Source organism: Strix uralensis, chromosome 4 (genome assembly GCF_047716275.1).
Source record: "Strix uralensis isolate ZFMK-TIS-50842 chromosome 4, bStrUra1, whole genome shotgun sequence".
NCBI classification, from domain to species: domain Eukaryota; kingdom Metazoa; phylum Chordata; class Aves; order Strigiformes; family Strigidae; genus Strix; species Strix uralensis.
The window spans coordinates 28,340,326-28,367,216 of record NC_133975.1 but is presented as its reverse complement, the minus strand read 5'-3'; the positions used below and the strand labels follow the sequence as shown (position 1 = coordinate 28,367,216).

The window sequence follows — 26,891 nt, the reverse complement described above, 5'->3', positions numbered from 1 at the left end:
TCAAGCATGTTTTTATCTTAATGACCATGATCCATCTTGTGGCAAATTTGGGAATTCTATTGAGGAAACAGTAGAATTTAGGTTGAAGTGTGAGTGGAAATCCATAGCTTTTATATCCCTTGACTTCTAAAAGCTTTTTCTTCCTTGCAACTCCTTATCTTTGTTCTTTAGTCCAGAGCACCTTTCAGTTCTGTTGGCAACCTTACTAACTAAAGCCCTTTTTTGTGTTCTCTCAAGATGCGTGAGACCACAGAATTAGTATCTCCCTTCATAACTACTGGAATTTCTGTGAAACACAAGCCAGTTTAAATACTAGTACAGTAGTACCTGTACTTGTCTGAGTGGGTCTAAGACAGTTTCTGCCTCTTCAGTGGTTTTCCAGTTTCTGTTAAACTTTTTTCTAAAAGTTATGAATTCCATGGGATGTAGGATTCTACTCTAGGCCCTGTAAATTTACAATTTCACTTTATTTTTATACTACTACACTTTTTATAATTTCCATCCTTAAGATACTTCCAATTACTTTCTTACAAAATACCAATTTTTCAATGACAGTACCTTTCAAACTTGTCAACTACCAAAAATAAGTCAACACTGTAAGTTACATTAAATATTACCTCTTACCCTGCAGTCCATTGTTAAAATCTAAATGGCAAAGCAAGCATTTTCAAGTTCAGTAAGTCTTTTAAGTTATTGGTTCTTTAGTAAATGAGTAAATTCTAACTTAGCCTGGCACATCTACTTTAGCATTTTATTCTCCTTTTTCTCAGTAAGATTTTAAAGTATGTTTCAAAGGTGAGAGGGGAAAGAGAAGAAAAAAAAAAGAGTATATATTGGATAGAATCAGGTCATTTTGTGTCAGACTAATGCTTCATTTACTGTAACAGTACTAACCAGTTCATTTAAAGTCCTTGCTCTCAAAACTGATGTCATGTGCAAGTCCTCTCAGAATTAGACTACAAATTTGTATTTCTTCTGCTTCAGATGACTATAAGGCTAAAAGACTGAGTTCTAGTCTCATTCTCAAGGCAGCTTTATTCATGCATGTAACTTGCATTTAATTAGGTAACATATTTTATGTGTCCTACGGAGCAACTTTATGATAAAGATTTATTACTTGGGTAATCTCTAGCCTTATTCCTCAGTACAGAGCCAGTATTTTCTCTCTTTTAGGTCTATTTAAAGGGGCAGGGGGGAAATCTTGCTTTAGCTTCTTTACTCTTAGCACATATTACTATGTCTGTACTTAAAGGTATCTCTGTACTTTCTTATATGTTATCTTTTAAGATAGCATTCCTAACTTTTTTTAGGGGAAGAATAATAGTAATGTTAATGATAGAGAGCCTTTAGCCACAGCATCCTTCCTTTCTTCAGGATCAGCAGTGTCCAGTTCAATTAAATCCCTCCAAGGATTTTCCCAATTCATCTTTCTACTGGGGTTGAAATAAAAGAACTAGTTTATTATTAATCAAGCTCAAAGTGTAGTTACAAGCCTAAATTTAAGAGCAGCCTTTCCTGGTGATTGAGTACTTTAGTAGCTACTACTAGCAATTTGTTCTGTAAAATATATTTAGTAACAAGAAATGAAGACCCACATTAGACCCTGAAGATCTTAAAAATAAAAGCAGCTTAAAAGCTTTTGAAGGTGGGCATGCAGTTGTAAACACAGTATATAGCATGGTCATTAACTTGTGTTTATGATTACTTTGTTTACACTTCCAAAAGCAACAGCTTGTATTAATCACACTTAACTACAGCTTTCAAGTGAGAACTCGCTGACAAACTTCAGTACACGAACAATGTAAGTAAAACTTCAAGTACACTGAGGCATGTTCTAACAAAACCTTCATGCCAAAGGAATTCTTTAAGGCCTGAATTGGTCTTATTGGTGGAGTAGTTACATATCTTGTCTTAATATATTAAAACTTACAATTTCTTTGGAGATTAGCACAGTTAGGCTGTATTAATAGTAAACTGACACACTTTAACAAGTTTAACAAATAGTGTGGTACATTAAAAAAAGTAATGATTAATTTTTCCTGATGTGATTTCCCAGCATCATCATGATTTCCTGACAACAGCAACTTTAGAAAGTAAAACAGGAAGTAGCTTGATACTTTCATGGCAACAGTTCAAACTTTTTTTTAAAGAAACAGCAGTTTGTCTATACATACCTTTCAATTATTTTTATAAACATTTTGACACATTGTTCCTGTTCTCTCATACAAAGACTTGCAATGCAAAAACCCCATAATTATTTTAAGTGTTAAAAGTACAAAAACATTGAAATACAATGAATAACAATACGATGAAAGCTTTTAAATTCAGTCAAGTCAAATGACTTTAATTTCATAATCTACAAGTATCTGTACATTTTAAGTATAGAGTCCTTTCAATTTATCTTCCCACATATAATTAATGTGCACCATTTAAAGTCAAGTATGTTCCCTCTCACAGTGGTAAATTATACATTAGCTCATTATGCTACTGTCTACAAAAAGTTGAGAGAATAATCAGCTGCATGTCACTGATCTCTACTTGTCAGTTTGTCTCTTTAAAACACGTATAAAGGCATCTCTGGGTACTTCCACATTGCCAATTTTTCTCATCAATTTCTTCCCTTCTGCCTGCCTCTTTAAAAGCTTCATTCTTCTTGTAATGTCTCCACCATACTGTGAAAAGCAAAACTATTTTAATAAGCTTAAATGCAGTTATAGTACATTTCAGCAACACTAAATTTAAGGGCTTAAAAATAGTCAGAAAGGCTAGTTCTATTACGATAAAAGATTATTTTAGACTCTAAATAGTTATGCCAAAAGGCCACTAGTTAGAACAAGGCAGCAAGTAAGCATGTTCATTTGGAAATTGAGGACTGAATTCTATTACCTAAATATATACATTCACATAAGTCTGGCTGACATTAGATACAACCTATAGGATATCCAAATCCCACTGGAACAGCAGCAGGATGCCAGCTCAGATGCACTGTGGCATCTTGTCTAGCACTAGGTGCTCACGTCTAGATAAATTAACTGAACCCTTATACAGGGCTGAACAAGCACCATCCCACATATGTGCCTAGCAGAAGAATTCTGTAATAGTTATAAGAAAGGGACACTTGTTTAATTTTTCCAACATGTTCATTTCAGGGAGCTAAATACAAGTGAAGTAAGAGGCATCACATTTTTCCTATGCTTTGTTGAGTCTTGTTGATGGTCAACAGTTGTGTAACGCCTTATCACGATGTACTACTGAAAACCCAAGTAAAAGTCTAGTCACAATCAAGTCTCTAAAGAATCACTTTTATAGTTTCTTAAATTGCCTGAAAAAAAACAATTTAGGAAACAAACATGAAGTTGCATGTGTGTGTGTACACACACACATTTATTATATGGATACAACTATTAGAAAATGATGAGACAGGAGTGAACATAGACACACTCTGTTGAGTTCACTGAGTGTGTAATTTTGAAAAAGCCTTTCTGAAAAGATCTTTCTGATCCACTCTTACTGCAAGCTGCAACCAGAGGTTACATGAGTTGAATTTTCAAATTAAAGCTTAAGAGTATCTGTTAATATTCCCCTGACACTTAGGACTACAAGCAGAACGTGTCTTTGCTAGGTTTCTAGGAAAAGATAGGCCTATGATGTTAGCAGGACTCTTAGGGTTACATACATCACAAAAAACTAAAAAAAATACCTACGCATTTTGCCACAACGTTTTTTCTGTAGGCTTTCAGCCTGTAAAATAAAGTAACACATATGCGTTAACACATTAGAACATCTCCTATATGTGAAGCTAAATACTGAGTTAAATTGTTAAGCCTTGTTTTTCTATTAGTTTTGTAAGATGCATTGGAATCACGACATTTTCTTATTTTGTATACACAAGATGAAATTCTGAACAGAAGACTTAATTCACATTTCTCTAGAAATATCCCTTAGGGTGTATAATATGTACATAAAAATTACAATCTTGCCTTTTTGTCTAGGATTTCTGCTATGATTCACAATAAGGGTTACATATGCATGTATATAGATAGGTACACACAAATTCTTACAGCACTCCTGCTTGGATCGCTTCCTTTAATTTTTTACTACAATTTAAATACTATTTAAACAGAAACAGCAAAAATATGACCAGAAACACAACATCAAGGAAACAGTTTGCTCTAAAAGAAGTGAGTGCTGATAAGAAATAATTGTGTGTTCAGCTTGCAACATATTTCCTTTGGAACAGTACAGTTCAGTTGGTTTTTTTGCTGACTGTCTCAGACATTTAAACTATTCTATAACTAGCTAATTTTTTTCAGTAGTAAAAAATTTTTTCTACTGCCAAAGAGGAAGTGGACACATGGGTGTTGCAAGTTATACTCTACCCACTAAGTGCAGTGCTGACCAGAAGCAATTTAAAATAAAAATATGTTTTTCTTCAAATAAATTTATACAAAGTTCTTAGTCACAGTCACAGCTCAAATATATAAATACATCTTTTTTCCCCCAAGAGGTCCAAGTAGCATATACAAGAAAAATACAACTTTACAGTGGAATCAAAGTACTGTAATTTATAAAACTATTTAGATAAGACATTGAAAGTCCGTATTTTAAATAGCTTAAAACAAGAAAAAAAAAAAAAGAAAATAGAAACAGAAGGGCTTTACTTACGTTTCTCTTGCTATGATTTTCTTGCCGATAGCAGCCTGGATGGCTATTTCAAACAACTGTCTAGGTATAGCATCTTTTAAACGTTCACACAGCAATTTACCAGTAGCATATGCCTTATCACTGAAAAAGTAAGTCACCAGTGTTTTTCAGAAAGAGTAATACAACCCCAAAAATACATCCATAGACCAAACTGTTTGATAATGGGATTTTAATAGAGGCTTTCCTTTTTTAACTCAAAAGATAAGCTGATCAGATCGTAATTTTACATCTAATAAGTGGTCTCTGTGTTTCATACAAAACAGGTGATAAGATTGTATTAACGGAAGGTCTTCAAATAAATTTAAAATATTTATAAAACACCTTGATTATCACACTGAAGCCATTTTGAATACTGTCACAGCTTCAAATGCAATTTTTAAACTAGGTGATCAAGGAGGATTTTCATTGATTGTAGGCCTGAAAGGTCAGAAGATCTACATATTACAGAAACATTTTTAAAACATCTGTTTTTATATAACAAGAAAAAGATTATGTGCTTTTGTCATCTGCTAATAAAAATTATCCAACAATTCAACATCTGCATATGCTTCAGATTTTGGAAAGAGAAAATGACAAAAAGTCTAAAGAAGCTACTAAACAGATACTTTCATGAGCCATTGGAAACAACTGGGTCTCTTCTCTCTAAAAACATCCATATTTAGCAAACATTTTTTAGCAACACACAGCTGAAAATAGTTGCCTTGATTTCAGCTGGGATAGAGTTAATTTTATTCCTAATAGCTGGTACACTGCTGCGTTTTGGATTTAGTGTGCCAACAGTGTTGATAACACAGGGATGTTTTCATTACGGCTGAGCAGTGCGCTTAAGCTAAGTCAAAGGCTTTTCAGCTTCTCACACCACCCCACCAGCCAGTAGGCTGGGGGTGCACAATAAGCTGGGAGGGAGCACAGCCAGGACAGCTGACCCAAACTAGCCAAAGGAATATTCTATACCATGAAACATCATGCTCAGTATATAAACTGGGAAAGTGGGTTGGGGGGCGGATCACTGCTGGGGCATTGGTCAGCAGGTGGTGAGCAACTGCATTGTGCATCACTTGCCTTTTCTTGGGTTTTATTTCTCTCTTCTTTTTATTATATTCCTTTTCATTACAATTATTATTTTGTTATATTTTATTTCAGTTATTAAACCATTCTTATCTCAACCCACAAGTTTTACTTTTTTTTTCTGGTTCTCCTCCCCATCCCACCGCGGGGGGAAGCAGGGAGCAGGCAGCTGGGGTTAAACCACAATAGTTTTACATGTTTTCATGTAGCAACAATGTGACTCCTTGCTACCTGTATAAAACAAACAGTTTAAGCATGAAGTACTTAAGTATAAGTTCATTAAGCATTACAGCTTTAGAAGTTACAGATATTTATTTGTATAATTAGGACAAATAATAATGGCTAGTTTAATACTGAGATTACTGTAATCTCAGTAATTCTTTATAAATGTAATTCAGCATAATTCTTTTTATATAGACAGTTGTAGTCTGTTTACAATGAGAGGACTCTGAGAATAACTGAAGGAGGAACAAAATGAATGCTGACTACTAGTTAAAAAAATAATTGATCAAGAAACACATGTTAAAGCAATAACTAACTTTTGCAAAGTTGGACGCTCCATTTTGCTTCTTTTCAAAGTAAGAGATGCAGGTAGATTGCTAAACACCGCATATTTATGAAAAACACATTAAATAGAAATTGTATATGAGAGAGTTATTCCACTCCAGCCCCATGATCTTTCTGAAAAAGTATGGGGTTTATTTTCCTATGTGGACTTTCTGAAGTTAAGGAATTCCAAGGATTTCAGGATTGCAGTTATGAAAAAAAATGTGAAAATGCACAAATTTTTAGCAACTACGACTTAGTATTTTTAGGAGGACAAAAAAAAAGCCAGAACAAATCCCTGAAAAAGTTGATCTCAGGGTTACTGGAAAGGGATGCTGAAGTTACAGAAGGGAGCCTTATAAAGACTTTGTGAGAAGAAAGCAAGAGGAGGCTGGAAACATGAAGGCATTATTCTCACCAGCAAACAAGTAATTCCTGAAAAACTTACGGAAACTGAATCATTTTAGCAAAACATTTCTGATGTAATTACATCCACTAAGTATTTCTCCTGGTACTCTGGCTGGAGACAAGATAACAATAAACTTCTACAGGAATTATTGGGAGCATAAAATAAATATTTTTCTTCCAGTTTTTCAGTAATAAGTGTCATAAACAATTAATCTGGCATCTCCTAGGCTAGTCTGTATTTAAATTTTTCCAGCTCTTTAAAAGATCAGCATTTTGGATTTCCTTCTCTTCCCTGCCCTACATTACCACAAAAATACATCTAGCAGTTAAATGCCTCTTTTTCAGATCATCTCCAAAAGTGGTAGTGTGGTGAAATCCTCAATGCTCTTTTCATACATATTTGTCATATATTAGTGATACATATATATGTTTTCACTGTATATTAATAGAAAGTCTTATTTCTTTGGAATAGAGAATCCAGTCAACCTACTTGTGTATGATTGTTGCCAGTTCTTCAACTGGATTTCCATTTAGAAGAATATCCATTTTGATAAGGTCTGCTGCCTGGTATCCTGCATCTTCATAATCAAAACTAAACAAAATGAGTTTAAAAATTAGTGATGATTTTGTAAAAGTTATATTCTGCATGCTTTCTTCCATAAATTTTAAGTTTTAGAGACATTTATTAATAAAACACTCAAACTTTTTATTAAAATAGCACAGTTTTTAATAGTCTCTCAGTATGTCTCCCTTATACAAGACTGGACTAGCAATTTACTGCAGATAAATCTCATTTCCAAGGCAGAAGAAGACATCATCCTGTCTTCCAGCTACTGAGCAAGGTAAAATCAATCAAAAATCTACATTCTTAATGCAATCTCTTAAAGAGTTTATTCAAACACTTCTATCTAGTTGGAAGTTCCTTAAAGCTCCAGGCAACAGAACCCTTCAACACAGCTTCTGAACAGTAAACATCCTTGATGTCACACAAATCAAACACTGGATTGTTTTCTTTTCATCCTCTCATTTGACAGACTTTTTATATGACCCTTACTATCATTCTCTCTTTCAATCAAGTTTTCATTTCCAAACAGTATTTCTCCTTTGGTAGGTATGGGCCTTGCTGTCTGTCAGTTTGCACAAATTCTTAAAATGGAGGAGATGCAGAGATACATGTATTTTCAATATCTCTCTCTCTCTTTTCTTGCCTCCTTATTTTTGCTATGCTTCTACTTCAAATATACACAAACCCAGGCAGAACACATCTTTCCTTATCTTTATAAGGAATATTTAAGAAAATACAAACTCAAACTAAATTCAGTCCTTCAATAAAATTCATTTTTATGATTATAAAATGAATCATGTAATTAGGTATACCAGTTCCTGTCCAAATGTAATATATCTTACTAACATCTCTGTGTATCAGGTTTGTAAGAGCTATTGAGTCTCCTGTGGCATAAGCCCATCTACCATGCAGTATTTTCCCTTCCACTAAACTCAGAAAGGCTCTTCACAAACAGCTGAGCATTGTTCTACCCTCTGAATTTATAGAATCTACCCACAATAGAACATTTTGTCCCAAAATAGAGATGATTTACTTTATTTCAGTAATAAAGCATGTAAGTAAAGTAAGTGTTGTTTGGTTTAAATATAGCTTGTTGATTGTTTTTACTAGCTTTAATGAATCAGTATTTGGTTATTTCCCCTTTTCCATCAAGAGACAAAACAGTAAGAAGTAAATTTTCAGTGATTCCTTTGATAGAAAATACCCATTGTCACTTTAGACAAGCAAAAACCATCTAGATCTTACTCATCAAGATGAGCAAGTGCCACTTTTTTGGTCACACTTGAAAAATACATGCATCACCACAGAAAATGGTTGTTAGGTAGTGATGCACTTTTAGTGTTTTTCAGATGTATTGCCATCAATTTTCACAGTAAGTCTAACTCATTAAAGGTGAAGTAAGACTCAATTTGCAGCACCATCATAAAAGAATATGCTTCACTTGTGCTCTTCTATACCTTCTCCTCAGATCTTTTTTGTTCCCCCCATCAGGGTACAGGGTAGGGGGAAGGGGAAAGGGGTATAAAGGAAGTACAAAGGAGGTAGTTACCTTGCATAACCAGAAGACAGAGACTTGAGAGCATCATAAAAATCCACCACAATTTCATTCAGTGGAAAGAGGTATTTTAATATAACCCTGCGTTCATCAATGTACAACATATCCTTCTGGACTGCTCTACGATCCTAGACAAATAAAAATTGTTTCAGTTCTCCTTGACAGAAGTTTTCTACAAATAAATAGAAACCAAATTTAAATAAACAGCTATCCAGTTACACAAGAGAACTCTTGTGCTTCAAGCCCCAAAGTAACTTTCTTATTGGCAGTTTGCTAAAGCCCCAGAACAAATCACAGCACCATCATAAATGAAGTGGTTGTAACTTAACTGGACAAATGATTCAAGTCTATCCTTTCCAAAAGCTACATTTCTGAAATCCTTAACAGCTTCTGCTTACTGCTGCCTTTTCAATGTATAATTATTTGTTCATAAAATCTCACTGAAATTAGATTTTCACATAACTTGGAGTATTGCACAGTAGGACTCACAGGCTCATCTTCTTTCCTGCCAGGAGGGTGTTTTTGAAGTTATTTTAGGAATTCTCTTTAACAGATGTTATACTTCACTGTACTGACACACAAGTACTGTACTCTTTGTATTATGTATTTTGAAACGTTAAAAGCTAAGAAAAATATTGTAAGAAATTATATAAGGGCAATATGCATGGCAGTTAAAAACATTTTTAGTTAAAAGTATTCCAGATACACTTGGGGAAACGTGATTGGCCATCACGATCATAAATTTACTTCAGTGAAGTACTGAAAACATACATGAAGCCTCAGTAAAGTGTTGACAAAAGCTGTATTTCCATTAATATACTTCTGAAAAACAACATATCTCATTCCCCTGCTGGAGATTCCATTCTTTCAGTAAACAGAAATAGCTATGAATGGATGCTTGACTAGGTACTTTACTGTCACTGAACTTCATCATTAACTTTCACTACAAGGATTCTGTAGTTCCGAAGTAATTTTACACATAAAAAGTTTAAATACTCTTGAAAGAAAAAAAATTATTTTAATAATCACCAAAGATACTATTTACATACTAATATCCAGTATCTATCTAGTATTTTCTCTTTAAGTATGATAGGAAGAGTTTAAAAATGCAAATGACAAAACTATATACCAACCTGACACAAAGCAATTATTTTCCCAATATATTCCTGAGGTGTTACAATAGTACCAAGAACAGTTGGCTCTAAATATTCAGATACTGAAAGTTTATCAGGAAACTGAGCAGGGTTGATAATAGTAATCTCTGCTTTCCTATACTCCTGAAAACAAATAAAACAGATACTGTAATTTTATAAATAAGACGACTGAGTAGAAAAGGAGACAAAAACAGCATTGAAAAAATGCTAAAAAATGTTTCAGTTGCTTGGAAACACTTGTCAGTTATGTAACGCAATTTTATACCAAGCACAATTTTAACAGATTTCTACATCACATACAGAAATCCCTGATCAGCATATCCTTAAATATTATTATATAGAAAGATTACAGGAATTACTTTCACTAGGAAAATGTTTTTTTAAGCATTTTATCCAGTGAACTTTAAACAGAAGTGCTTAGAACTAGGACTACAACATAGAGTTATCCATAGAAATAAAAGAGCCTTTCTGTCCATCTTGCCATCTTTCCCTTGCCTGTAGAGCAAGCATCTTCCTTCTTACTCCATCCTGATCCTATAAGGTATAAGGCACAGCTTCAACAAAACACCCGCTCCAAGTATTCTGCAGTTTGGTGATGAGGAAATTCTTCTCTAAATAGAACTTTGGGTTCAGGCTACCTTACAGGCCAAAGTGGGCTTAGAAATTAAGTTTTCACTTCCTGTGCAAGTGCTTTCAAGTATTTCTTGTAGTCCAACATCCCAATAGGGCTGCAGTTATCCTTCTGAAGTAAGAATAAAAGGAAGGTCATGCTTATCATGTACATACAATCTCACACACACACCAAAGCAAGTGACTGTATCACGTCCACTGACAAGACAGTGTTCTTGAATAATGACCCAACTTCCAAGCACTGTTTGAAATCGGTGTCCCACATCAGCGATCCCAAATCACTTACACACCAAAGGTGTCAACTACTTCATTCATAGCTGCTACACTGCATAAGGAAGAAACCAAAACAACTGGAGAGAAGAAGGGTCTATGCCTTACACCTTGCAAGTACAGCAAGGTTTCTTACACAAGCTGTTTGGAATTTACAGATTTTCTGTAGTGTTTAGAGTTACATGTTGGATAATAATGAGCCAGCTTATTTGCAGCCTCCTTTCAGCAGGTGCTTGTAAGTTCACCTCTCTCACTCTCAAACTCAAACAGTTATTTTTTTGCACCCATTTCAATAAAGTTTGCACATGCCTAATTCACTGTGATCAAAAACTCACTTGTCTTCACCAGCCCCTGCCAGCCTACAGTAGCATTACAAACTATTTCTAAAAATGTTAATGTTTTCTGACTGGTAACACCTGGAAGATTATTGCACCTGCTTTAAAGTCAGTCCGGTCAGTATGCACTTAACACAATACAGCAAGAAATGAGTCCTTTATTGCCATTTTCAAGGACAGGTATAAGATGTGAAAAAGAAAGTGACTGAAGTGGAAAGGGGAAGGAGAGTTAACATTCTTTAAAAAAATCCACTAAAAAAAGTTTTAAGTTAACTATCGGTGTTTCTAATGTTTACCACAAAATAAAGTACTAGTCAACATTAAAAAAAAAAACAATGTGTAGATGCTTATTATAGGAGGCTTTTAAGCTGCTACTTACATAAAGCTGGATTAAATTTAACATACCTTTATCAGCTTTGCCGAGGAAAGAACAGCTTTATATGGAACTGTAGGTGCAGTCACAATAACAGACATGTTATACTCTTGCTCCAAACGTTGATTAAAAACTTCCATATGTAAAAGACCAAGGAAACCCAACCTGGGGAAAAAAGTATCCTGTTGGTGAAAGTATTTGTATATCCCCTGGAATTTCAGTGCGTTTTTTTCCCCATCCAGTATGTTTACACTGCTAGCCTGGCTATATCAGGCACAGCAAAGTCTCCAAATGATCCTACAGTTGAACAGTATGAGTCTTTGAAAACAAAAACTATCAATCACAACAAATTGCATACTCTGTGCAAACACAATGCAAGAAAATCAAATGCTTTCGAGCTTTACCTATCATCACTTTGAATTAAAGATCCTAATCTTGAATTCATTTGAATTCAACCTTCAGTTGACTTAAACTTGCATTCTTAATTTACAAACCATTCCAAAAGTCTCACCTCCATCCAGCTCCTAAGGCAAGGCTGCTGTCACGATGAACAGTGACACTGGAGTCATTCAATGTCAGCCTTTCTAAAGCACTTTTGAGATTATTATATTCTGTTTGATCTACAGGATACATTCCTGTCAAAACACATTAGATAGAAATGATGTGGTAAAGAGCTTTATCTATTGTGTACTTAGCTTTCAAACACACCTCTTACAGTGAACACAGTAATAAAATCAGAAATAGCTTACTTTCTGTTTCAACTTTAAAATGTGAGAAACAATATAAGGATTTTTAAAAAAAAAAATTAGTTAAAATGTAATAAAGTTTTAGATTACCTCATAAAAACAGGAATAAACATTCAAACCATAATGGTAGGGATACTGTACTCATCTAACCCTTCACAGTTGTGGAAGATGCACAATTGAGTATAACCACAGTTTTGCAGGGCTTCAGTGTAAACATATAGCTTAAGCATAACTAAATAAGCAGACAAATTTCACCAAGATGTTCCTTCAAAGGTAAGAGTGACCGGCAAAAAAGAAAGTGCCACACCCAACAGAGTTTAAAATGCTTCTGTATTTTTTGAAATTAACAAAAGCAGCTGTCTATATAATTACTACCTGAAATAAATTCTACTGTATCACTTTTCACATCACCATGTGTTCAGAAAATGTTGATTGCTCTACAACAAGAAGCAACACATGTGCATAGAAAAAGCATTATTTACAGGATTACACTTTCCTACATTCACTGACCATCTAGTTTCCATGAGACAGTTCAAGTGAGTTTTACACATTCCCCCACCACAAGTCTAGAAAGTGATTTCTAGGATTTATTTATTTCTAAAGCCATCTTCCATAGTACTTGTTGTAGTTACTGAAGCTGGTGGAAACAGCTCAACAGACCTATATAAGCTTAAAAAGTAAAATATTTTACAGAATCATTCTGAGTATTAGCTTTGAGTTTACCATCTTTAAGGAAGAAAAACCAGCTGCTAATTTTTAAAAGAGAAAATCATAGTAATTTCAGAAATCTAATTATCCAGAAGAATTGCCAAAAACTTACTTCTTTAAAGCCTCAACCCTTCTTTTCCAGCTATCAAGAGTTTACTGGCATTAGAAACAGTAATCACAGCTAAAAACATGTCTTGTATTCATATAAAACCACTCTGCAACTATTATTAATTCTGTTAAGTCACAGAGAAAATTACACAAAGATATAGAAATTACAAGCCTCTAGCTTAACTTTCCTAAAATTCTAATCCTCACAACTCAATATACACATATATTCTTTTAAAAGATTTAATAGCTCTCTTACTCTTGTTACTGGAAAGAAGTAATCCCACTTCATATCACTTTAGTCCTCACCTGCAAAAACCATTGGCTTCGCTGACTTAAAGCCAGGCAAAGGCTCCACTGGTTGTTTATACAAAAACAGTGTGTCTCCTATTTGGGCTTCTGTCACTTCTTTCATTCCAGCAATCAGGTAGCCCACCTGTCCAGCATATCTAAATAAAATTGGCATTATATGGACATGCTTCTTGGCATTATCAGTATTTCCACTATTTTCCCAATTTACTTAGCTCAGTCAGAAATTGAAATAAATGACAACCCCCTCTAAAATCCTGTATGCTTCTCCTCTGGCTTATGAATTTTGTCTCAAGGGACAAACTATCTGTCGACTCAAGTAGCTCTATTTCTGTTACTGTTAAACAGTACATTTATAGTTCTGGATTCTGAATTTTGTGCTATTCAGAACTGGAACTAGAGGGAAGTTCTCAGGGATCTAAGACAGAACCAGAACAGTTCCCAGCTGCCAGCATAGCAAACTCCATATACTAAGTGACAGAAACAATGAAAGACAAATGACTTCCATCAGCACATAATGATGTTAGGAGAGGAACCCATGATAGCTTAAGAGTAAAACACAGTCTACCGGTTTTGTCTGGAATGGAGTTAACTTTCGTCATAGCAGCCTTGTACAGTGCTGCATTTTAGATTTGTGACTAAAATGGTATTAAAAACATACCAATGTTTTAGCTATAGCTGAACAGTGCTTGCACAGCAGGAATGCCTTCTCTGTCACTCTGCCCCCCCCAGCAACTAGGCTAGAGGTCGGCAAGAGGCTGGGAGGTGACAAAGGCAGGACAGAGGACCCAAACTGACCAAAGGGATATTCCATACCATACAGTGTCATGCCTGGCAATAAAAAACAAGGAGTGTAGTCTTTCCAACATGGCCGTTACTTGTAGACTAGCAGGGCTTGTGGGAGGGCTTGTGCATTATTTGTTTTTATTTCTATTCTTTTTCCTTCACTTATTAAACTGTCTTTATCTTGACCCACGAGTCTCCTCACTTTTGCTCCTCCAACTCTCTCCCTCATCCCACTGGGGTTGAGCAAGTGAGCAAGCGGCCAGTTGGATGCTCTAGTTGCTGACTGGGTTCAGCCCACCACACACAGTAACACAGACTCACTGAGAATCTCCCAAGAAAGTCATTAACACACACTTGGATGAAAACTGATAAAGCTTCTCTGCTAATTCTAAGTACCTGATTTTCTTCCCACTGCTGCCATGAGGAGCCAGTTTCTGGAAGCTGTTGCCTTCATGGATTTTAAGTTTTCCACCCTCAAAATATGCTGCAGCAATAACTAAGATGAAGCCCCATTCCCTTCCACTCTCAAACAAGGTAGTGCCTAGAAATAAATTGGACAGCTGAATAAGAATATCAAATCCTAGTCTTAAAAAAACTAGCTGTCCAAATGTTCCATGTACTATAGCTGATAGAATAGCTTCCTCCCCCTAGCAGTGCCCAAAAAAGCAGTCCCCAAAAGTTTTTGCCTCAGCACACCCAAAATGGAAAAGACTGACATTGAGCATTAAATTACAAATAACCATAAAAAACCCAGCCACCAAAGAAAAAGAACAAAAAACCCAGACATCTCCCAGTCTTTACCACTCAAAGCAAAAATCAAACGGAAATGCAGGATTTGCATCTCACACCAATTTACAATTTGTTCCACTGTAAGAAATTTTTACTTACAGCTTATGAGTTGGCTGTTCATTTGGAGTCAGAATTCCAACTTCATTAACTTCGTATCTTTTCTTTGTGTGCGCAGACACAACTTTATGCCCTTTCTGAATCTCCCCACCAAAGAGTGCAATGTTAGCTATGACGCCTCGGTAGTGGTCAAAGGTAGAGTCAAATACTAAGGCTTTCAATGGATCAGCAGTATTACACTGGGGTCTGTCATAAAAAATTGAAAACAATATATTAAGCAGTGTGCTTTTCTTCTAATATTGAATGAGCAAGCACCCCCACCCCAAAAACTTTCATAAAATCATAGAATACCAGGATGGATCATCTGGTTCAACCTTTCTTGACAAAAGCACTGTCCAGACAAGATGGCCCAGCACCCTCTCCAGCTGAACCCTGAAAGTGTCCAATGTTGGGGAATCCACCACTTCCCTGGGGAGATTATTCCAGTGGCTGATTGTTCTCATTGTGAAAAGTTTTCCTTTTGTGTCCAGTTGGAATCTCCCCAGGCTTAACTTGTACCCATTACCCCTCATCCCTTCCATGTGACTCCCTGTAAAAAGGGAGTCTCCACCTTCTTTGTAGCCACACTTTAAACACTGAAACACGGTGATAAGGTGACCCCTAAGCCTTCTCTTCTCAAGGCTGAACAAACCCAGTTCTCTCAGCCTTTCCTCATCTGGCAGGCTTCACAGTCCTTTGATCATCTCTGTGGCCCTCCTCTGGACCCTCTCCAGCCTGTCCACACCTTTTTTGTATGGCAGGGACCAAAACTGAACACAGTATTCCAGGTGTGGCCTGACAAGCACTGAGCAGAGTGGGATAATGACTTCTTGATCTCTGCTGGTGATGTCCTTGCTGATGCAACCCAGCATCCTGTTGGCTTTCTGTGCCACTGCAGCACACTGCTCACTTCATTCATATTGAGCTGCTTGTCCTCCAGGACACCCAGGTCCCTTTCCACAGAGCTGCTCCCCAGCCAGGTAGATGCCAGGATGTGCTGCACTCCTGGATTTCCCAGGCGCAAGACCTTACACTTGTCCTGTTGAATTCCGCAAGGTCCTTGTTAGCCCACTCTTCCAGCCTTTCCAGGTCTTCCTGCAGAGTGGCTCTGCCTTCCAAAGTGTCCACTTCCCCACTCACTTTGGTATCGACAGCAAACTTCATCAGGTTACACGTGATCCCATCATCCAGATCACTTATGAAGACATTAAACAGCATTGGGCCCAATACCGATCCCTGGGGGACCCCACTTGTGACAGGTTGCTGGTTTGCAAAGGAGCTATGTACCACCACCCTCTGGGTGTGGCCTGTCAGCCAGTTCCCCACCCACTGCACAGACCACTTGTCTAGACCATAACATACCAGTTTCTCTAGGAGGAGGCTGTGGGGAACTGTATCAAAAGCCTTGGAGAAATCCAGGTAGACAATGTCCACCACTCGCCCCACATCACCCAAACAGGTTATTTTGTCATACAAGGCGATCAGGTTTGTCAAGCTCGATTTGCCCTTGGTGAATCTGTGCTGGCTTTTCCCAGTCACATGCTTCAGCCCCCAGGAGGATTTGTTCTGTAACTTTCCCAGGGATTGAAGTAAGACAAGGGCCTATAACTTCCTGAATCCTCCTTTAAGCCCTTCTTGTGGATAGGGGTGACATTAGCCTTCTTCCAGTCTTCTGGGACATCCCCCAATCTCCACAACTTCTCAAAGATTATGGAGAGCGGCCTTGCAGTGAAGTCAGCCAGCTCCCTTAACACCCTGTGAGAGACTGAAATGTCATATGACTGTCTCAAAGCTTGCTTGTGTCTATGCAAGCCTCCAAGACAAGCTGCTGCGGCCTGTGAATTGGTCCAGGGAATGTTGCCCAGGGAAGTGGGAGTGTAATGAACGATGCACCCCCACACACTTCTTTGGACTCTTTAGACAAGCTTCAAAGGGGAAGAGGTGTACTGAGTTGGCCCCATCGTGTAGCCATTTGTGGCTCTATTGTGTACACCAGACACCATGCATGCATTGCTAATGAACTGGTAAGAGGCAAACGTTTCTGCCCTGAAGCCACATTCAACAAAACCTGTGGGACCAGAGAAAAAAAAAAACTAAAGGTGGGCAGATATGCTAATAAGCTGATACGATGAACTTAAAAATGCAACAGAAACTTTGCTCCGGGTGCATCCACCATTGAAGCCAGATCTGTGTGCACCCACCACCGAAGAACTGAAGACTGAGGACCAACGGGACGCCACTGGATCCATGGTGGTGACTATTCTTGAAGCCCTATCCTGCATCCTTGCTTTAGTTCTGTCTTTCCTTCCATCCTGTCCTATCGCTACCCCTCTTCACTTTTTGAATAATAAAAACCTGTTTGGGGTATACGGCATTTGACCTTGTTTGTGTGTTAAATCTTGCTTTTGGGATCATATTGAAACCTCCCCTGACATTGGATCAGGACACACCCTCGGGTGGATAATGTCAGGGTCCATCAATTTGTAGGGGTCAAGCTCCTGTAACAGTTCACATACTGACTCTTCCTCCACTGATGGTGGGTCCATGTTTGCGTCAACCTGGATTTCTGTTCCTCACAGAAGTGAAGAAAGTGTCGAGAACCTCTGCCTCTTCAGCATTGTTGGTGACCAATTCACCTCTCCTTTTCAACAGCAGGCCAATGTTTTCCTTCTGCTTCTGCTCGACTTATTATGTAGAAAATCTTTATATTTTATTTCCCCCACATGCAATAACAGTACAAACATAACAAAAACAAATGCATATTCATCCTACCCATTTCACAACAGGCAAAACCGATGCTTAAAATGTTGTACTATGGGGGACAACAAAAATTCAAGAGTTACATTCCAAATCTAAGTTTAAAAAAGTCCAGATATTTTGGTTTTCCCATCTTTCATGGAAACCTAATGTCAGATTTCCACTGTGGTTTCTTTTAACTATAATTATTAACTAATATGAGGACTACACTTATTACCTAATAGTAGGAAAAAAGAATGAAAAGCAGTATCCTGATTGAAACTGAACTGTAATTTAGCAGCTTTGTCATCAAGTTCTTAGATAAAAGTCTATTTTAAAGGTTGGGTTCAGGATACAAAACTGTAAACACAGCAGATTTCAATTACCTTTATCATTTTAACAACGCAATGTTCAAAAGCAAATATCCTCAAACACTGAGTTTCAGGGAAACTCTATAAACAGTCATAAAAGTATTGCCTTTAGTGGCTCACCTCTCATCTTTCATTTCAGACTGAACTTATTTTCCTCTCCCACTTCTTAAGAATAAAGACATCTTCTCCGCTGATACTCATACATTCATTTTTTTAAAAGGTGTCTCAAATCTGAGCTGTCATTTTTTCTGATTTGCAATTTGAAACTGACTTAACCAGCTCCGACATTAGATTTCTCCCACATCTCTTTGTATTGACGTTAAATCAGATTAATACTAAGTGCAAAACTACTGCCAATACTGTATAAATGCAACTTGTGGTGTCCTAATTAACCTTACAATGTTTCATAATTAAATACAGACTTACGGTGGAATCTTCTCAATGACCTTTTGAAGAACTTTTTCAACATTTGTTCCTTGTTTAGCAGAAATCTAAAACAAGTCCAACAACAATTTTTTAAGACACGTCTTACACTCATTATCTATTAAATAGTGTCACGTTTACTTAAGACAGTTTTGGTGGCCACAGATAATACTACCCAGAAAAGCACTCTGAAGCACACTTTAGAATGTTATTACAATGAAATTCTTCTTTGATCATAAATTATTCTAAAACATTTTTTTTTCCTCTCCTGAATGGCAATTATTGTTATGGTAAAAATGAAAACAATTTACGGACTCACAATGAGAAATAATTTTAAATCTATCTGATGCCATTTATCAAGACATATTAGAATTTTTAACTGAGAAGCATGTTCTCCATTATGCTTTTCCAGGAGACTGAAGAAATTCATGTATGTCAAAGACAGGCTGACAGATGCCACCCTGTTGATTTACTATGTGTACATGTCTTTCATTAGTTACAAAGTAGATATAGTTATACAATCAGCCATGTTATAAAACTTTAAGAGATCTTACCCTTACACATTCATCTATAGGGATATCAAAGAGCTTCTCTATTTGTCTTTCAACTCTTTCAGGGTCTGCATTCTTCAAGTCAATCTGAAAAACAATAAACTGCTAAATATACAGGCAATCATATCTCCCATATGATCCAGCACTGTAGCTTCCAAATATACAAGTCAAGGAACCTTTATGTTTATGAGTAAATACTGAATGTCTTCAGGAAAAGATCTTTATCAGGATTCATTTTAGAAAAAGTCATCCTTGACTGACTTCAGGAAGGATCCCCTCTATAACTAGACTATTTTTTGTTTGTTTCATTAGGCAAAACACCTTTGTCCAAGAGGTGGTGAAAAATCTTTATTTTACAAAGTAATTCGAAAGCATAAGTGCTACCTATACTGTTTATAGAATCAAACATTAAGTACAATATAAATCTACAAAGAGCAATTAAGCTGAGCAGTAACTAATCTTGTGAGTCCAATCCTTAAGCCCACAAAAATTGTATAAACCACAACATTTAGATTTCATTCAAAACTAAGACTACACTTTTTAAATATGAACCTGCTACTCATGTAATCTCTGTGTATCATCATTAACAAAAAGAAAAAAAAAGACACTAAAGCACATGGAGGACTATATGGATAATCATAGAAAGAACATTTGAAGTTATTTTTGTAAAATGTATTTTGTTTTTATTCACCAGAAAAAAAATATTTTAAATGGAAGGAATTCCAGTGCTCATGAACTGGTGAATTTAAATTACGATGGGCTACAGGATCGTTACATATACCCCAAATTATCTACGTCCCTCCTCTCCACACACCTTCCTATCCACAGACAGGAGTCTTAAAAGTCAACTGAGAAGTGACAACGAAATTATACAAGTTAATACATCACTAAGGCAAGCATATACATACAAATACAAGACAACTTAAGCTCACACTGACAGCCTTCTACATGGCTCAAATCCGTAATTCCCAATTTGAAAACCACAGCAGTTAAAAATCTGGTATTTCAAAAAGCTGCATCACAACCAGCCTGCACCGCAGAGCACAGGTAGGTTAATCCACACCTTTCTGGCCATTCAGGCCCAAATCACAACCCCACACAATGCTACAGGCTTGGGGAGGAGTGGCTGGAAAACTGCCTGGCAGAAAAGGACCTGGGGGTGTTGGTCAACAGCCGGCTGAGTATGAGCCATCAGTGTGCCCAGGTGGCCAAGGCGGCCAATGGTATCCTGGCTTGTATCAGAAATAGTGTGGCCAGCAGGAACAGGGAAGTGATCTTACCCCTGTACTCGGCACCGGTGAGGTCGCACCTTGACTACTGTCAGTTTTGGGCCCCTCACTACAAGAAAGACATTGAGGTGCTGCAGTGTGTCCAAAGAAGGGCAACAAAGTTGGTGAAGGGTCTAGAGAACAAGTCTTATGAGGAGCAGCTGTGGGAACTGGGGTTGTTTAGCCTGGAGAAAAGGAGGCTGAGGGGAGACCTCATCACTCTCTACAACTACCTGAAAGGAGGTTGTAGCGAGGTGGGTATCATTCTCTTCTCCCAGGTAACAAGCGACAGGATGAGATGAAACAGCCTCAAGTTGCACCAGGGGAGGTTTAGATGGGGTATTAGGAAAAATTTCTTCACTGAAAGGGTTTATCAAGCACTGGAACAGGCTGCCCAAGGAAGTGGTGGCATCACCATCCCTGGTGGTATTTAAAAGATGTGTATATGTGGCACTTAGGGACATGGTTTAGTGTTGGACTTGGCAGTGTTAGGCTAATGGCTGGACTCGATCTTAAAAGTTTTTTTCCAACCTAAATGATTCTAAGAAATTCCCATAGTGGCTAAACATTCTCATCAAGTCAATCTGAAAACCTGGAATGCCACAGCTTCCGTTTGTTCTCATTAGGATAAAATATACAGTACTGAGTATTACCTAAGTGGATTATTTGATTGCAAACTGTAACTGATTTAGATTTCCTCATCAAGATATAATTTACATAATGCTTCTGAACTTGATTTACCATACAGACTCCAATAATAATTTTTCAGTGCTGCTTGTAAAATGCTTCTACATGTATTTTATGAAATAAACTGAAGTTCCCAGCAATTACTGTAAAATATTAAACAGACGGCAAATACACAAAGTTCTTATTAAATTCTGGTTATTTTTTCATTACATACTTCTATTGAGAATACATTTACCAATCTTCTACACATTTAAACAACCCAACTATTTAAAATGAAACTCTAAAACCTTTATTACCTTATTTATGACAGGAATTATTGCAAGCTGTGCTTCAAAAGCAAGATAGAAGTTTGCCACCGTCTGAGCCTGAATACCCTAGAAAATAAGCATTAAAAGTTTAACATGGCATCTTCCTGAGTTTTGGTGTTTGGGTTTGTTTGGTTTTTTTCAGACATTCTATACAATATAAGATTACCTTGCTATTCTATCTTCACTTGGGGGATGGAATATAAGTAAAGGTTATTGATTATACACATTGCTGAGAAAGATAACATTCCTAGTTATCATTTCTCGTGATCGGAATATAAGTAGATGAACTAATAATGCTGTATGTGTGATCACGTACATGGATTTATTTATAGGTAACAGTATTATGTACATTATGCATCAAGTACATATTTTTGTGTATGTTATTTATTTCTGAATAGCCAAGATCATAACAGGTACCTCAAAAACCACATTCCTTGTCCACAAAAACCTATTGAGAAATGGACTAAAACAAAGAAAAGGGGACATTTATCATGGTAATAAGACTGTAGTTACTCCAGAGGGCAGGAACATACCTTAGACTTACCTTACAGTTATTTTCAAAACAGAAAACAAATTATAAGTTTGTACCTCGCATTTCTTTCAAAAGGATGGCAAAAGAACAGCTCTGATTAGAAAAAAAAAAGACGACTGCCTTCCAGATCCAAGTACCAGACAAGGGAAAACAGTGATAGAGATGCTAATGAATGAGAGTGTAAAGCCTAATATCACAATTGGACCAGAGAGGGAAGAAGGGGGAATGGGAGAGAAGAGGAGGGAAAAAAAGAAGCTATTTGTTATTTTCTCCTTTGTCTACAACAGATCAAGTGGAAAATTACTTATATGGGGATATTCACTATGGATATATGGGCCTAACTTTTTAAGCAATATAAAGAAGAAGCAGAGAACATTTATTAAAAAAAAAGAAAGAAGTGAGACGTAAGTCTTGAAAGCTACCTCCAGAATTCAGGCTGGCAGGAGAAATATTAGCAATTATAATGAAAAAGTTGAGTTTGTAAGCATTCTGACTGAAAGGTAAATAAAGAATACCAAATAATCACATAATATTTAAATGTGACATCAAAAATTATATACACATTAAATATAAAAAGATCACTGAAAGATCAATCAAGAACCTATTCATCTAGTGGATATAAAACTTCTCAAGTTTCCAGAAGAAGTTTATTCACATTTGGCTTATAGTGTCCTTTAGCTTTAATGTTGCCAGTACCAGTTTGTATTATAGACGATCAAAACCACAAGAGCAATTAGTCATAACTAACAGTGTGGTTGCTTGAATGACCTGTCAAGCTTTCCAACAACAAACTGGAGGTACTTAAGTAGGCATTAGTACAATAGCTAGAAGTTCTCCAGACTGCCACTTGCAAAGGTCATACTCTGTAAAAAAGTAGGATCTGATTCTTCACTAATCCTGTGCCTTTATTGCTATGTCATGGAGCTGCAGTATCTATCAACACACAAGTATTTGTCTACATTTTTTTAAAACTCCCATTACTCTCTTTCTACAGAAAAAGAGCTTTTATAGAAATAAACGAGCTTTTATAGAGATAGACTAGGGACAAAAACACTGATGGAAAAATTAAAAAAAAACCCCAAACTAATTTTCTCTCTGGTTTGCTTAAAGAAATTACTGAAATCTTAAGTAGAAAACAAGAATTAAGAACACCTCATTTGCATCCACTACAAGTAAGACACCTTGACAGGCAGACAGCGACCGTGACACTTCATAGCTGAAATCTACATGGCCCTGTGGAGAAAATAAATGTTTACAATTTCAGATATTTCTAGAGTCTTTTGCAAAGGTTTCTACATTACTATGTTTTCATTTGTGTAATATGTTCACAATTCTTACCAAAAAAAGAAACTGAATAAACACAAGAAGCCAGAAATCTCCTACTTTTAAACATAAAGACATATAGCTTTGTGTGATTTTAACACTGTTTATACTTAACTTACTGGCGTGTCAATAAGATTTAAGAGGTAGTTTGCTCCTTCATGACTGTAAAAGAGAGATGCAGATTGTGCTTTAACTGTAATTCCTCTTTCACGTTCCACTTGCAGTTTATCCAGCACTTGTTTATTATGGTGAGTTTTAGCAATTGTTCCTAAGATTAAAAAAAAAAAAAGTTTTATTACCTCATTTAGTACATTAATTCTCAAAGTAAATAATTCTTGAAAATGCCATTAATCAAGAGAACAAGACTTACAGCTGCAAATGAAGCTTTTCCATCTGATTAAGCTAAACTTTGATTTTAATTTTTAAAAAAAAATTATGCTTCAACTCTTAACATTTGTCAAATAAATTTTTACATATGAAGTTATATAAAATACTTTCCTGAATAAGCAGGATACAAAATATCATATAAAGTCTAAGTGAGAGATTAAGAAGTAGCAAAAAACCATTCAGTGCTAAATAATTTTGATGTTTAAAGAAACTTTGCCTCCTATCACTGGAAAACAGCTCCACGGCCCGCAGCCCCAACCAGTACTCTCAAGTGCAAAACCAGCATTATCATAGAGCTTGACAGACCTGAATTCAAAGCTGCAGTCTACCAGAGGCATCAGGTAAAACAGCCCATAGTGACACACTGGAGGTAATCATACAGAAGTAACTTTGATCAAAAGCTTCTCTCCCAGGTTTTGTTTTGCTCACCCGTTAAATGAAAAAAGCAAGACTCTTCCAAAGAGTATTTCTGAGTAGCTAATTAAGCTCTGCTCTGAAATTAGTCTTATCTTGGGAGATACAGCAATAGCTTTCCAGCTTACCTTAGAGAACCCTCTAAGGCAACCTCTGTTCGTCTCTGCCAAGGAAAGCCTAGTTCCAGAGTCACTTATAGTTACAAAGATCCCTTAGCACGTCTGTTTCTCACCTTCACTTTAAAGGGAGGTAGTTTTCCTTATCCTCAACAACACAGAAAAAAACCCACTGAAGTCCAAGAAGCACTCCACTAGGACAAAATAAGTACCTCTGAAGATGAAAGTAACACAACTTCACCAATACTTAGTGAAGGAAAAAGCAAGTTTATATAGCAGCTGAGAATCCATGGAATTTACACTTAATTACTGGCAGTTATTCTACACACTAAATCTAAATCAACATAGGGCTGTACATTTCTAAAACTTACAAGGCAGCATCATATCAGTTTCAGTACCAGTGAGCTCCACCACCATGAAAGGCAGTTGTTTACGGTTTGCTCACAAGAGGACATACCATTACTGTCATCTAAGTACAAGAAGCTGAAGTTCCTCACTCTTTCAACAATGCTTTTGAAAATGACTCTGTCCAAAATTCCCAGATAATGACAGTCCCTGCCTCTGTCCACCCCAAACACTGGCAGTAAACATAAACTTGCTGTATACTGATCTATCAGCCGATTGGTCAGGAATGAGAGGAACGGCATCTTGAACAAGGAAGTACTCTCCTTTTCAGTCTCTTTCTAAAGTACGTACTTTCTTGAGTGAATTACATGCTTCCTTACCCCTACTTGTAAGCAGATCTCAGCCAGAAAGAAAGTCCATCATATTCACACCTGTAGCACTACACAACTGGCAGCCTAAAAGCTGCCTGACAAGCAGCCACAAGCAACCTGGCGCTAGAAGAGCAAAGATATTAGAAATTTTAGTAATAAACAAAGCTACAGAAACTTACACATCATCTTACATGTCAGGAAAAGGTAGTATAAAACAAGAACGCTTACCTGTAATTTCCAACAATCTGTCTGCTAGTGTACTTTTGCCATGATCTACATGAGCTATAATACTGAAGTTTCTAATGCTTTCAACAGGATACGTCGACATATCTAATTTTTCCTGAAAAACAGAAATTTATTTGCATAAACCATGGTTACAGTCTCCACACAGTATGACCTGGCCTTAAAAAAAAAATTAACTGTTTTCTCTAGAAGAGGCATAGGTTGAATAGAGATAGAAAAACTTAAATTGCCATCAGTGTTCAAAATACTAGCATTTCACTTTAGTCATACATATATACCTATTTATTACTCTGAATAATCAGTAAGTATGCTGGAAAGTGTTGTGAAAGATACTATGTTCTTATGAATACAGGGAGTAGACAAACTTAAAACAGTTTCAAGTATGCTAAACTACTAAATTTAAGTATTAAGAAAACTGGATTCAGGGGACCATTAGGGACATCATTCTTCATAAGCATGATAGGAACACTGCAACATTACCTAGTAGCCCAGGTAGCAGTGACCTCATCATAAGAAGCAAGCAGACTTTGTGGAAAAGGAAGCTACAGGTAACACTTATCTTGACTAAATTTAACAAATGCAGAAAACCATCCTGGCTTCCTTGGTTCACACGCAGAAACGTCCAACACTACTAAAAAAATTTTCTTTGTGATATTCCCGCTCATTCCAAGTAATACGGCATTTTGAAGAAAAGTGGCTTCTTTGCTTTTCAAAGCTTTCTGCACCAGGAACCAGGAGAGGCCCTAACAGCAATCAGTAACACTACTGAAAAACTCTGCTCGCCGCTGTCAGAGGTACACAACGCTCACCTCTCTCACACGGGCTATGCATGCAGCTCCGGACCAGGCAGAGAAGCCAGCCCCGCGTTCTCTGCTAGCACCAACGCCGAGCATTGCAGGGTGCCCCAGCTCGGAACGGCAGTTCCCATTACCGCGGCGACCCAAGCGCCCCTGCAGCGGGAAGCACCCACGCCGGGGTGACACCGCCTGTCCGGAACGGCCACCTTCCACGCGCAGGCCCGCCGCCTCTGGGGACTCGCCACAGACCAACTTCGGGCAGGCAAAACAACTGCCCGCACCCACCCACCCCCCCACCCTTCCCAGGCAGCGCTGCGGACTCACCTTCCCGCGGGAGCTGCACAGCCGCTGGCACGTCCTGGGCCCCGTAGGCAGCCAGGGCGGGAGGCAGAGCGGGGGGGCCGCGGGGCAGGGGCTCCGCAGCCGGGCCCACCGCATCGCCGTCCTGCCGGCGAGGGCCATCGCGCTCACGCCCTCACTGCGCGGCGGAACGCTCGGCAGCCTCAGCCCCCATGGCTGCAGTAGCTCCTGCCCTGCCCTGCCCAGCGGCTGCCCAGCCACCCCAGCACCGCCCTACAGCCCGCAGCACGAGGCGCGCACGAACGGGACGCAGCACGCACGCGCCGGAAGCGCTCGCCGGCGGCGACCGGAAGTGATCAGAGGCCGCGCGGTCGTAGCCGGTCCCACCCACCTCCGGGCAGCGGCTGAGGGGGCGGCGGCGGCCGGCGCGGCCCGGCGGCTGGATTCAGCCTCGCCTCAATAGGCCGCGCCGCCCGTTGTGCGTGTTCGCGGCTTGCGGGGCCGCGCCTCTGGCCGTGGGGGGTGGCTGCTGCCCGCATCATCTTCGGGGGCGGCTCCCCGCCGCGGCGGTC

The 26,891-nt window shown here is 37.8% G+C and overlaps 1 protein-coding gene across 3 annotated transcripts; it reads right to left on the bottom strand.

The window, feature by feature from the left end:
• Positions 1–2,171: 2,171 nt before the first annotated feature.
• On the bottom strand, positions 2,172–26,637 carry GUF1 (GTP binding elongation factor GUF1). 3 transcript variants are annotated; one of them, XM_074866079.1, is made up of 17 exons: positions 26,344–26,637; positions 25,208–25,319; positions 23,466–23,614; positions 23,176–23,256; positions 21,480–21,557; positions 19,232–19,315; positions 18,681–18,745; positions 15,151–15,354; positions 13,477–13,616; positions 12,120–12,243; positions 11,641–11,773; positions 9,980–10,123; positions 8,841–8,974; positions 7,217–7,318; positions 4,666–4,785; positions 3,705–3,741; positions 2,172–2,672 (listed from the first exon to the last, which is right to left on the bottom strand). In XM_074866079.1, the coding sequence occupies exons 1-17, from the start codon at positions 26,479–26,481 to the stop codon at positions 2,535–2,537; spliced, it is 1,983 nt and encodes a 660-aa protein (XP_074722180.1). In that variant the 5' UTR covers positions 26,482–26,637; the 3' UTR covers positions 2,172–2,534. The 3 variants fall into 3 exon arrangements, with proteins under 3 accessions (XP_074722180.1, XP_074722181.1, XP_074722182.1); XM_074866080.1 differs by lacking the exon at positions 4,666–4,785; XM_074866081.1 differs by lacking the exons at positions 18,681–18,745; positions 19,232–19,315; positions 21,480–21,557; ... (2 more) ...; positions 25,208–25,319; positions 26,344–26,637 and adding an exon at positions 14,659–14,803.
• Between the last annotated feature and the right edge of the window lie 254 nt (positions 26,638–26,891).